A 14,264-nucleotide genomic window follows, 5' to 3' on the forward strand; every position below is an offset into this window, starting at 1 on the left:
AAATTACCGAAATATTCATATATTCTATTTTGGGATCAAAAATTTAAGTGCAAATGAGTCTTAGAGATATGAGAACCATTAGCACGTGGAGTATTTAGTTTTAATATAAAAATCATCCAAATGTATTACACGTTACACACTTCTACATTTTACCCAAGTTGATTAGTTTTGTGCGAGGCACCTACTGTTATAACCGCCAATGATTTAGGAGAAGAAGATGAAAAATTTGTCAACCGATGAAAAAAAAAAAGAAAAGAAAAACAGTTGAATTTCGTGAAGCGTGATCATGTGTGGTGCGAAGAGGCGGATAGGAATTTAAGAAATGTCAGTTAATATTAAGAAAAAATGAAATGCTGTTGGTTTAGTTCTCACGATCTTAGACATGAAACTACTCTGAGAGTGAAACGTAAGTGTGAACAAAAGTAGAATATATATTCTTGACTGTCATTCAGTAATGTGTTTTGTTATTTTTCTGTTATTCTTTTGTAAATTCTGTTTTACATAAATCAAAATCAGTAAACAAATTTGTTCCCAAGAATGTTAAAAGTCTCTCACGGGCTATCCAATTTTGAGTTTTTGCAGCGGCATGCTTTTTATATTCCTGAAATGGTGCTGGTTTACTTTTGGCATACCACATTTTGGAAGATTCACAGTTAGAATTCAATACCTTGCAGATTTATTTTTGTCCTACCTTTCGAAATAATAGCTGAAAAATATAATTCTTTCACTAATTTCCTTCCTATTTCCCTAAAAGATTTATGGTGGGCGACATGAAAATATCTCACTTGTTATAAATAAAATTCAAGGGGGTCACCAGAAGTAATTGTTGAAAAATTACAATTCTTTTACGATTTGCGTATAAATACGGCGTCCGGATGTAAGACATAAAAACTACAGCGCAGAAAACACAAACCAACAGTGCTAGGTGGCCACTAGAAAGCATGAATGCTACCCGAGTCAGAGCAGTGCGAATCTCAGGCCCGAGCAGTTTGCGAGAGATGCATCTAAATGGAGCAGGCGCGTCAGAGACAGTGGGAAAACGAGTAGTGACGGAAGTGAAAACAACTGGTTTCTGGCAATGAGAGGAGCTTCAATGGCACTTCTCATGGTTTACTATTAGCGTTCCACGTACAGAAACACACCGCCGCTGGAAAATAGGGCATTATTCGAACAGACGGTTCTACTAAATTTTCACACATTTATTACATTTTCAGGTTGGTTAGAGCTTTGTATTTCTTTTAGCAGAAAATGCTCTAAATGAGGAGGTCCATTATTACGGTACTTGCAGGATGACTACAGAAGGACTCAGTATAAAGAAAGTATGGACGTATGGAATAAAAATTACAGTGCATAAAACACGAAACAATTTGTGTTATGTGTCCATTAAAAAGCACGAATGCTATCTAAGACTGAGCACGAACGCAGCAGGGAGCTAGAGCAGTAGCGAGAAGGGCTGTGTCCGTAGCCGGAATCTGTTCCTGGTGGAACCGGTTTTCGGCTCTGAACGGATCTGATTCTAAAAGATCCGGTTCCGGAACAGGGTTTTACGGATCCAGGTATGGAACTAGTTCCGGATTTTTATGTCAGCCATCGCCAATTATTTAGGAGACAATAAGCAGGAGTTATAATTTTTCAACAATTATTTCGAGTGGTGTGACAAAAGTAAACCTGTACGCCTGAAACATTGACTTCTTTTTGAAGGGCACGCGTCTGACGTTCCCATTAAACCTCAATCTTTGAAGGAAATGCGCTCTTATTACCTTAAAAAGTGAAAGATGGAGTTGCATTAGTTGGTGCAAATTTACTTTAGGAGGGCTGAGTTGGTATGAGAAGTACAATATTTATTCTGTTAACCCACCCGCCAGCGATTTGTTACATCCATAATAATCTATATCGTTGACAATATTTGACAAAGTTGATGGTGTTGATATATATTATTAATGCATCTTGTTTTCATTTTTCAACTGAGCCATTTTCAGCGACTCGTTTATTTATTTATTTCAGCTGTTCCTCTAAATTCCCTTTTGTCATACGACTTCGTTACACGCATTTGTTTTTCTATAAACGTTGGTGATCAATTTATTGTCAGATCTGCTGATTGTCATGCTTAAGAAATTAATTTTATTCACTTCTCCTAACTCAGAGATAATCTTAACTTTAGGATGTATATTGTTAAACTCCTATAGAATCTTTTATAAGTAAAAAAATAAATAATTTGCAAATCTATAGTATTGTATTATTTGAGCTGAATGAGGTTTAAAATTTATGTTATTGCTACGTTACCTATTATATAAAATTTCTATTTAAGTCCAAAATATCTTGTAAACGTTCCTCACATTTTTGCGTTTTGAAAAGATTTCAGCAACCTTTAAACAGGACTGGTCAATTTAAGCCAAGAGGGTGGAACTAGATTTTTTTTTTTATACTTAGAAAGCTTAATGTATAAAAGATAAGGATAGACGAATGCTATATGCCAAGTATTTGTTATTTAGGAGTAAGACAATGATGATAAAAGCCTGTGCTTGGAATAGCAAGGAGAGGACTATTTATTTATCTAGCAGGATTTCACTTACAGCCTGCGAAGCTAATGACAGTAACAATAAAGGGAGAAGTGGGAGGAAATCAGTTAAGACCTATATTTAACGGTACCATCTCGGTATTTCCGTGGTGAACATGAGGAAAAGTCTCAGGCAAGATGTCTGACCACCAGATTCAAACCCGGGTCCTCCCGATTGCGAAGCAGGAACACTAACGATTAGTCTACGCTCGCTCGATTTATATCGCTGGGGATATATCGTCTTAAGTATTATTTTTCAGTATTAATCCATTACTTACTTGTTAGCACTAAAGAAAGCCCTTGCTACTGATTGCCTTTTCCTGGGATTCAACCTAAGAGACCTCTTCTTAACGAGCTATAATAGTCACTAATCCAAGACATAGGTTACGTATCTATACAATACTGAAATGTCTTTTTGTAGCCCTTCCATATCTTTAAAATAAACAGTAATGAGACTTTCCAAGAAATACTGTATTTTAAAGAAATTATTGAAAATTAGATCACGTTATCCGGGAATAAATCACATTTAATTCGAAATTTCATAACAAATATGTATTTAAAAGACAGGGTTGATCGATTTAAATCAAAGTACTTTAAATCGATTTTTTCTTTTTTAAAATCTGATATAAATTAAATTAATTTGGCTTAAAACGGAAATAAAATGTGTTATTTCTGACCATTCTGGGACACTAATCGAATGTAAGTCTGAAACTCTCATCTTAATCCGTATGATGGTAGGATCTTAATAATGCAGTTTTAAACAAAGTATATCATTTTGGGCTAAAACTTTTGACAATATACTAATTTAATCATTTCATATTGTACAGGTGACTCAACAAGAAAGCTTGACTGTGCTTCATATTCAATTCTTACAATTTTTAGGTCGGAATTATACATATCGTGGTAATATATATCATAACGATTTTACCGTAGCTGGAACGTTTACATATATTAACGAGCTGAACCGTTTGATGTGAAGTTTTGAACATAGTATCTACCTCAAACTTGGTTTTATCGTTATTTTGATTAAATGCGTATCGTAAGGGGGTGAAAATGTATGACAAAAATGATGAGTCTAAGTCTGAAGTTAGGAAAATGATTCTTCGTAAATAAATGGTTAATGTATATAATTGAACATGTGTCCCAGCATTTTCAAAATTTTCCACTTCTAAGGAAGAAGAGGAAATATTTGTAATTTTTCCTAAATATTCAAATTGACATTGTCTATCTCATTATTGTGGGAAAACGGCCGAACTTTTGAAATGAAATTTTGAACATAGCACATGGATCGAGCCAATTTTTATCATGTGACTTTCATTAAAATGCTATCCTAAAATGGACAGAAGAGGTGGTTTAGAATGCATTCCAAAAATAGTATCTTATGAGTCCCTCATGTTCGGAAGATGAAACATCGTATAAATTCCTTACTAAAATGCTCCAGATTTTTAGAAGAATCTGCTTCTAAGGAGGAGAGCAAGTTACTATATTATTCTCAATATATAAAAATAACATTGATGTTGTCTATTTTATCATCACGGGAAAGCGAAATGAACCATTGTAATGAATTTTTGAGCATAGCTTTTTAATCAAGCCGGATTTTTACCTTATCATTTTCATCAAAATAAAAGAAATGGATTCAAAATATATGACACAAATATGCATCTCACAAACCTTTCAAGTTATGCAGATGAAAATCGGTATATAAAATCCTTATTGAAAATAAGTTCCAGGATTTTGGAAAATTTCTCCTCGAAAGGAGGAACATTTCTGTAATATTTCGATTTCTTCTTTTGTATTCATAAAATGGCAAAAGTGAAGACACGGTTGAACCATTTAATATAAATAGTTTTTAAACATAACTTGGGTTACCTGGGTGTTTATCATTAGCTCTACACTAGGATTGTAGGGGAATGGGGTAGATTTTTCGGAAAAAATAACGGCCGCATCACTTGAAAAGATCTTTTAAAAGATAGTTTAGCACTTTAGTTGGGTTTCTATCTGTCAATTTTGATTGAAATACACATCGTAAGATAGGGTGTCTATCGGTCACGAAAGTCATGAAAAAGTCACGAAATAAAAGTCCCGAAATTTAGCTTTTGAGTCACGATCTTTTTTTATCTCTACAAATATAAGTACAGACTGGAAAATTTTGTTCAATAAAACGTCAAAATTTAGCACAAAAAATGCCTATGGTCAGTTTCAGACGCTACCAAATCGCAAGCAAAGCACACTTCTATCGTGTGCGGGAAAATTCGGTCTAATTCGCACTCAAATTCGCTCTTGTGAATGTTACGAAATTTTATGATTTGGTAAATAAAAGGTCACGAAATTTCATTTTGGAATTTTAGTAGACACCCTGTAAGAAGACGGAGGAAAAGCTTGAGATACATCTTTTAGTAATATGCTATAAACTTATTCTTCCCGTGCTAGTGACAGTTATTTCAGTAGTTGTTAGTGCTGTAAATAGGAAGAAAAATTAAAAATACATTTGCAAAGAACAGTCATTTTTTAATTAGAAACATTTAATTACTAAATGATCTTATATTATGGTATTACTTTTGTCATAATGCAGATAGCTTGAAATCAAATATGTTTGTTCGCAGTTCGTGCTGATATGCAAGTTCACCTTGAATAACTTTATAATCCTAAAGCAAAATGTACTTACACTCATTATGAGAAAGTTATGATGAAAGGAGTATAAAAAATTATATTCAATTTATTAAAAAAAGACTTAAAAAGGATATTATACTCGGTATGAAACGCGATCCAAATTTTTGCAGCTTACAAAATAGTAGCATTCTACATGTTCATATTTTACTTCGATTCTTTACTAATTTTGATGCTTAAATATAAATACGTACTAACATTATCATCCTTTCGTCCAATTATTGTGAAATACATTCTGAGGTTTACTGTGGCTGCTCGTTCTCATATGGTTGGAGAACAGAAGTATACTGCTACTGAGTAACTGTAAGAAACATCTTGGAAAAAACAACATAAATAGATATTAGGACACACTCGTAGTTTACCAGTTAAAAAGGAAAATATCGTTTAAATTGTATTCTTTTTTTTTTTTTAATCAAGTACAAATGATGTAAATAAAAAATCAACAAAATTAATTTTTTGAATAAAATCGTGATTTTTCTCCAATAAAATTGTGATTTTCTCAACCTAGTTAAGAAGTACTGAAAAATATATGTTAATTCATAAAATACTCAAAATCTATATTCGTTTCAGTTGTAAACAAAAATACAGAAATTCAAATATTGTAGTATGTAAAGTAAAATAAATACAGCGGCTGATGATAATCAGAATACCAATTTAATTTTATCCTTCACAAAGAACCTTCGATGGTTATTTTGTTTTATTTAATTTTTTGCTCTTAAAAAACATACTTTTTATTTCCAACCTTGGATATGTGGTAAGTATCATACAATACGTTGTACTGTAAACCTGTTAAAAATTTATCTTCCTAGCTAAAAAATTAATCGTCACACTGAAGAAAGAAATAAAAACCTTACCTTGCATCCGATGAGAAGGCGACCTGACCAAAGATTTTCGTTGGGCATCCTAAGATTATTCCATGTGATGCAGGGGAAGACTTTCGAATGAACACGCCAAACTTTGTGGTGTGGGCCGCGGTGGCTCAGTGGTAGCCTGGGGTCACTGGTTCGATTCTAGCTCTCTTCAAGTGAAATACATTCTGAGGTTTATACTATGAATGAAATAGTGGTCAAACACCATGTGCGTGGGTTTTCTCGGAGTTCTCCCGTTTCCTCCCACTTTCTTCATCCCACTATTTCATTCATTTGTTATCGCCGTCTCCTTTAGCCTAGCCGATATAACCGTGGGACGTAAAACTTAAAGGTTTCATTTCATGTTTTTCTTTTTTTCAAAAATTCTCGTTGCACACAGTGCGGATTGTTTGTTGCTCCAAGTGGAATTTGTACAGACAAGTTAATGTCTGCTCACAATGCTTTAAAATAGTTTTCTCTTATATTAGAAGATACTCTATGTACATCTTTTATCAGGGCGTCTATCGGTCACGAAAGTCACGAAACTCATGAAAAAGTCACGAAATCAGAAAACGGTCATGAAAGTCAAGAAATTTAGCTTTTAGGTCACGATTTTTTCATCTGTACAAATATAAGTATAGACTGGAAAATTTTGTTTTATAAAACGTCAGAATTCACCACCAAAAATGTCTGGTCGGCTTTAAACGCTACCAAATCGCAAGCAAAACACGCTTCTATCGCATGCATGAAAATTCTGCTTAATTCGCACCCAAATTTGCTCTTAAAAAATGTTACTAAATTTTATGATTTGGGAAAGAAAAGGTCACGAAATTTCATTTTGAAATTTTAGTAGACACCCTGTTTATGCTACTACAGGCAGATATGAAGAACACATGAAAATCAATGCAACCTTCAAGAGAGCGAAACACCACATATTTTTCAAAAGGTCTTGTTTAGGAAAAAGGTCATGACAAAAACGAGGGATTCCACATTACAAGTTAAGAGCCTATTCCGTACTTGATGCCATTGATGAAGTTCCTGGAGAGCAACGAAAACTTTTAGCAGCCTTTTCATCGAATGCAGGATAAGGTATTTTTATCTCCAGTATCAAATATGTATTCTGTAGCTACCATTAGCAAATAATCATCATACCTTTATCTTTAGTCAGTAGCTGCTCCATTTTTGCCGTTACTTCGGTTTCTATATCTCCGAATGAAGGTCTTTCTCGTGGGTTATTCTGGACGTTTGTGCACCTCCATTTGAATTATTTTTCTAGTACAGCACATGAAGTTGGATATTTCATACCATTACATCTTTTGGTTGATTCTTTCTGCAGATTTTCACCGAAGATCCAGGAACTTGGTCACAGTTCAATACTAAGTTTGCCTAGCATGACTCCTGTCACTCTCGTAGCTGTAACTCAGTTCAGAAAAATTATATAAATTATCATGATTATTATTTAGTTAGATAGCTACGTATATTTTTTGTGTATACTTTCAGAGTTCTAAGTATGAACTGAGATTATATTGAAAGTAAGAACTTTAGATCCTCTTTTCATACACTTTTTAAGTGACATATCAACTTTCCAAATTGCTCCATATCCAAATTTTAAAAGCAGTAAACAATAAATTTTATTTCAATTAATTCATTCGTTTGTTTCGTTGCAATATGTTACAAATAAAATGTGTAACAGGAATTGGAATGATAGTGATACTGCAAGACACTCATGTTGAAGAATCGCAGTTTTAAAAAGAAAAATTAAGGCTGCTGTTCTTCCACGAAAAAATTAAATGTTGACTGAAAGCAGAGAAATCGTGTTATTATTCAGTCCAAACTCTTTTGTCTTCGCGAATTCTATCGAAGAATTTGAAGCTTAAAATATATAAAACGATAATTGTGCCTGTTATGCTATATTTTTGCGAAACTTGGTCACTTACATTGAGGGAAGAACGCAAGCTAAAGGTATTTCATAATAAAATACTAAGGCAAATATTCGGACCCAAGAGGGATGAGAATGGGGAATGGCGGAAACTTCATAACGAGATAATGCATAATTTATACTGTTGCCTAATATTGTTGATGTAACCGATCCAGGGTTCCATGATTTTTACTCGAGTGTAGAATGAATTTTAACCAGTATTTATTTCTTTGTAACATTTCTCATTTTCTGTGAAAAAAGCAAGAGCTGAAATATTCTGAAATTATTAATTTTATTTTTTTCTTCTTTCTTTACAACAGACAATATTTTTTTTTTAATTATTATTCAAAACACCAGCCAGGAGGGCTAGTAGAATCATCATGGGAAGGAGTGGAATTCATCGCAGTCTTAGATAATTACCAATTCCCTTACACCAGTGATCCCTTAAATTATGTTCCTTTTCATTTGTGAAAGAAATATCGTGTATTTAAGTGATTCGAAGTGTGAGAATACTAGCAAAAGGGCATCATAATAGTCTTAAAAGTGTAAGTGTTGCAATCACTCATAATCTTAAAATCGCACTTAATGCGTGAAATGTTCATGTGTTGTATTTTCATATATTACTTTTCTAGAAATATACAATAAATATTCATCGTCCAGGTAACGTATCCGAATTCCTTTTATGTGGTGGTTGACATTTCATAGACGTACATCGTTGCATGTACGACATTTAGCCTACCGGTTTGGAGAGAAAAGAACGTTAGCCTTCTCATATTTAAGATTTACATCTACTGTCTTTTTCTTAGGTACTACGAGTATTGAAAATGTTCAATTTTCCAGTCTTTCAGGATATTCTTTGAATTTTTTCCCTTATTTTTAACATACTAGGTTCCCGAATAGAGATTGCCTTGACCAAGATATACAATAATTACAACTCTTTCAGGCCAGATCGCAGTTTTAACGTTACGAGGAGTAACTGAGTTCAGCGCTCATTCAGCATTCTTCTTCGAACGACTGGGAAGTAATAAACGAGCACACATTAAATGTCATCCGAACAAAATGACCTTAACCACTGTTGGTGTCCAAAATGTAAAATAATTTAGCTTTGTAAGATAAAAATTTTTCTTTCAGACAGTGATTTTTTAAAAAAAGAGTTCCAGTTTTGAGTCAGCATATAAAAGTATTTATTTCGTTTTACGATTTTATCTAGGTATCAATTATAAATATGCACGTTGTGTATTAATCAATATGTTAACTGAATATTTTTAAATGATTGCTGCCGACATGGGTTTCGGTAATTTATTAATACAGATGCAGGTCGAAATTAGAGTAAGAGACAAATGATTAATGAAAGTAAGCAAATTATAGAAAAGACAATGAATAAATGCTGGCCGAAATTAGAAAAAGTAGGCAAATAATAGAGAAATACGTAACAAATTAGAGAAGGCAGGAAAGAAAGTAAGCAAATACAGATTGGAATTAGAAATAATAAGAGCAAAGAGAGAGCAATCATTAGTTGAGAACAATATTGCCGACCACCAACTACAGAAAGTTTGCAATTTGTAGTTAGCGAGAAAGAAAATAAAGATAACAATTTAATTACAACAAATGCTTTTTCAAACGAAGAATTACGGAGGTCGAACATGCGTCCAATCTCAATCTGTAAAAGATCATTAGGAAACCCTAGGTGCAGATGGAGAGATATTATGAAGATGGATCTCGCAGAAATAGAAATACGAAGTTGAAACTGGATCCAGTTGGCTGAGGACAGGAGTTCATGAAGAGATTTTGTGAGTAGGCACTGCACCTCCGGGTTTCATACGCTATAGAATTCGTTCATTTTCCATCCTTAATAATAATAATAATAATAATAATAATATAAAAACTTAATTTTACGTCCTGAGAACAACTGAAATGCAGCACTTTGTCATATTCTGCAACATTCTTTTAACACTATAATATAGTAAAAGGGGTAAATAATTAACTTATTAACGTGAATTGATAATAAGATAAATTCTGACAGTGTAGTTTATGTCAATTCCTAAAACACTGAGGACGAGAATTAAAAGTAGAGATAAAAACAACTACTAAGATACTTTAAAAATTCTAAAAGAAAGTCATATTTTCATACGTCTTTGTAGTTTGCTAAAACTATAGAGATTGAAATAAATTTCCTATCATGTGATTGCAATAAAATTTTTATCCTTGTACCGTATATTGGAACTTGAAAATCCACAGCTTTTAAAATATAATCCGAATTACATCGGTTGTCAAATATTTTTTCTATAAATACAGCATCAATTAAATTTCTCCTGTCAGCCAGTGGTTCAAATTTAAAATATGTTTTCCAGTATTCATATGTGCTAGAGTAATAATCCAGTCCTGACTTCCTAGCGTTAGGACTGATTTGGAACTCCGAACAAAGTATTCTAAGAAAGCATTTTAAGACTATTTCAAGTTTGTTCACGAGAGTATTTGTTAGGCTGTTCCAAATCACCGATGCATATTCTAGTTAAGAGTATATAAGTATCTGACTGACAAAAATCAGACCATTGATTAAAGAAGTAACTAATTATTTTTCTTGTTTCATTACATATGTTTTGTATATGATCATTAAAGTGGAATGACCTATCAAATGTTACACCTAAATCCTTTATTGTGTCAACTTTCTGTATTATATTTCTTTGTATTTCGTATTGGCTCACATAATATTGTGATTTGTTAGTATAGGTCATAAACTTAGTGTTTAAACAATTGATATTCATACCGTTATCTTTGCACCATTAATATTCATACCGTTATTTTTGCACCATATAATGATTCTGCTTAAGTCTTCTTATAGCCTAACCTTGTCCTTAATATTATTTACTACTCTAATAACCTTAATGTCATCGGCATAAAGTATAATATTGAAATGATTTAAAACTGTTCATAAAGAATTAACAAAAATTGAGAAAAGTAATGGACCCAGAGAGAATCTTCAGGAATTCTGTTACTGATAGTGGATGAATCTGAACATTTCTAATTTTAATTTGGAATGTTCTATCAGCTTTCAAAAAATTTTAGATCCAAGGGACTTACACTTATGTTTGACAGCTTTTTAAGAGTAATCTATGATCAAGTGAATCATAGATCAACTGAATAATAATAATAAATAGAAGAAAAATATAGCTTTTTTTGAGAAAGGAAAACTTACTCTTACGACATATAGATTATTATTATTATTTAGTGAGAATGTAGGGAGTTGTTCCTCTTCAAATATTGTGACATTAACCTTTCTGTTTGAACATGCCCCTTCCGGCAAAGTATCTACATTTTTTAAACTTTTTTTTTTTTTTTTTTTTTTTTTTTACAATTTCTTCAGCGACGTCATTTTTGTTTTCTTTGCCTATCCCTCCCCTAACATTTTGCCATGCGCCTCGGTCTATTTTTTCATTTCTGTATTTTAAATTATACGCTTTGCTGAATTTCTTCGTTTTTATTATCTGTGCAACTGTTATTTTTACAGATTCCACTTTAGTGACTTTCATATACATGTTATGTTATAATTGCATTATAATTTTAATCTTTTAGGTTTTTGCAGTTTTTAACATCCAAAGATGGAGTTCGAGAGTCCAGACGTTGAAAAAGATTTCCCTGGCTTGTACGCCTCTGAGTCAGGAAGGAAGAGCAATGAGAGTGACTGTAAGTTTATTCTTTGATTGTTATACTTTATTATATGTTAAGTTGTGCTGAGTTCGCATCAGATCTAAATGGATAGCATTGGCGTCGAGGGTGATTAGTTGAATGGCACAATTGACACGAATTTGGTATGCTCTGGGGGTTTGTCATAGATGCATATCCTGTACATATTCATGATGTTGGAAAGGGACTTTAAGGTTGGTGTAAAGGGACAAGTTTCGCCGATAGATGTCATTACAGTCTTCGTATCTAACTCATGTATTTTTTACCTTTTACGAAAATTTACAATTTTTCTTACAAATCTCAATCTTGAGACTTCAAATTTTTAGAGAAGGAACTTCGTAATCTTTCGAAGGCAACAATCCGTGCCAAATTTTTATTTAGAATTTTCTTAATTGTTGAAACAGTTCCATTGTTAAAGGTTTGGATATCCATTTCAACAATGAAGAAAATTCTAAATAAAAAATCGGCGCGGATTGTTGCCTCCGATAGGTTGTGAAGTTCCTTCTCTAAAAATTTGAAGTCTGTAGGTTGAAATTTGTAAGAGTAATCGTGTATTGTTGTGAAAGGTGAAAAATGTATGAGAGATATACGAAGACTGTAGTGACATCTATCGGCAGAACTTGTCCCTTTAAACCAACCTTAAACTACAAGCAGAAAAGAGGTAATCCTTCTTTGATTCCTGATGAAAAGGTTTCTGTTACACTGTTCTTGATTATGATATGCAAATAAGGAAAGTCCCAGTGGTAGCTCATGTTTTTCAGATCCCATGGTAAGCTGTAGATCCACGTCTCATATACTTTTAGTCCTGAATGGAACCCTAAATTCAAATCAATTAACTAACAAATCGAATAAACAAGGGAGCCTAACTATTGTTTTAGATCAGAGACTACCATGAGAGGCTTTAGTCAAGTAATGTGTTGGTCTCATTCTGCGTGCGAATCTTTCACCAACCAAGCATAATATTGTATTATTAATTTAATAAGTATAATCGCACTATATATGTAATAAATTATCAAATTATAAAATAATTCTTCTCCCTTAAACTTATTTGTATGTAAACTAAGTAGGTTACAAAGTATACGTATGTTTTAGATTTTCGATATTAGTGTTTTACAAGTATCAGAGCAAAAACGGTAAGAGATATCTAGAAGTGGTATTCTAGAATCGTTTCAACGTCCCGAGAGTAGGCTCCATCTTCTTTGGTAACTCTCTATTCAAACTGGAAGTGACGGAAGTTAACTATTCCCGGTTTCAACGTTGATTGCCGTAGAACATAAACAATAATAGATAGTGACAAGCTGTTTTTTTCTATTTTATTTTATTTTATTGGAATCGATTTTACGTCTGAAGAAGATGTACCGTCTCCACTTGTATTTCTACTAAATCCGAAAGTAGTAGAAATTCAGTACTATATCCTGTTTCAGTATTGATCTCCGTAGAGCAAAAATGGTAATTAGATAACGACATCCGGTTTTTTTCTAATCGATTCAGTGTCCAAACAATAGGTTCCATCTTTTACGATAACTCTCCATTGAAACCAGAAGTGGTAAAATTGAATCATCATTTCCAGTTTCAACGATGATTGTCATAGAACAAAAATAGTAATATACGTTTATAAAAATATAGAAACGTTATATTTTTGGAATCGATTCCACGTATGAGGAAAAGGTACCATCTCCATCTGTATTTCTACTGAAACTGAAAGTAGTAGAAATTTTCTGGTACTTCAGTTTCAGTAATCTCCACAAAGTTAAAACGGTAAAAGATAACGTGAAAAGGCTTTTTGATATGAATTGAGCGTCCAAAGAATAACTTCGATCTTAATCTTTCTGCTTCTATGCAAACCTCAAGTATAAGTTCCATTTCCGACTTTAATCCCTAATGCAGCCCAAAGGGGTAGAAATCAACTACCACTTCTGGTTCTACTATTGATTCTCTTAGAGCGAAAACGGTAATGGGAAGCTACAAACTGTTTTCGGTAAGGATTCCGAATCCAAGAGTAGATTTCACTTCAGCTTCTTTCTTCTTCTGAAATCGGAAGTAATAAGAACTAGTACAACTTCGGTTTCAGTATTGATTCTTACATGACAATAATTGCCAGAGATAGCGAGCAACTGTTTTTGATTGGATTCAGCGTTCGATGAACAAATTCCATGTCTCACATTATCCTTTTAGTGCAGTCGGAAGTTACTTTCGGTTTCGATATTGAATTTGCATAATTTGGAAGTTAACGAAGGGTCTCATAATATGTATTTTTTTAAAAAAAATCATCGTTTAAAGTTCTAATACAAATGGTTATATTAGTAAATATAAAGATTTCAATAAAACTCTTTATCCTTGTTTACAGTTGCATAATTTTCTGTTTGCGGAATGTTCGATGACGTCAACTTGATGCGTAAACTTCTGAATGAACTGTTACTTGATTTTGATGTAAATTTATAACAGGTTTTATATAATAAAATATTGGCTCCCAGTTATTCGAGATATCGACTTTCTTATAAATATTTGTATGTAAATTCAGAAGTTAAAAGGTGAGCAAATACAACCTTCCTGAAACTTCTATGAATATTCAGGGAGAAAGATTCAACAT

The 14,264-nt window shown here is 32.9% G+C and overlaps 1 protein-coding gene across 2 annotated transcripts in view; it reads left to right on the plus strand.

Annotated features, from left to right (window-relative positions):
- Nucleotides 1-251: 251 nt before the first annotated feature.
- The window catches only part of Rlip (Ral interacting protein), a 213,112-nt gene continuing 199,099 nt past the window's right edge, over nt 252-14,264 (plus strand). For both annotated transcript variants that reach the window (XM_081736141.1, XM_081736142.1), the window contains exons 1-2: nt 252-406; nt 11,564-11,674. In XM_081736141.1, the coding sequence (XP_081592267.1) occupies nt 11,590-11,674 (85 nt within the window). In that variant the 5' untranslated portion in view covers nt 252-406; nt 11,564-11,589. The remainder of the gene's footprint in view (nt 407-11,563; nt 11,675-14,264) is intronic.

The sequence above is a fragment of the Thermobia domestica genome, chromosome 13 (genome assembly GCF_964235325.1).
Source record: "Thermobia domestica chromosome 13, izTheDome1.hap1.1, whole genome shotgun sequence".
In the NCBI taxonomy this organism is placed as follows: Eukaryota; Metazoa; Arthropoda; class Insecta; order Zygentoma; family Lepismatidae; genus Thermobia; species Thermobia domestica.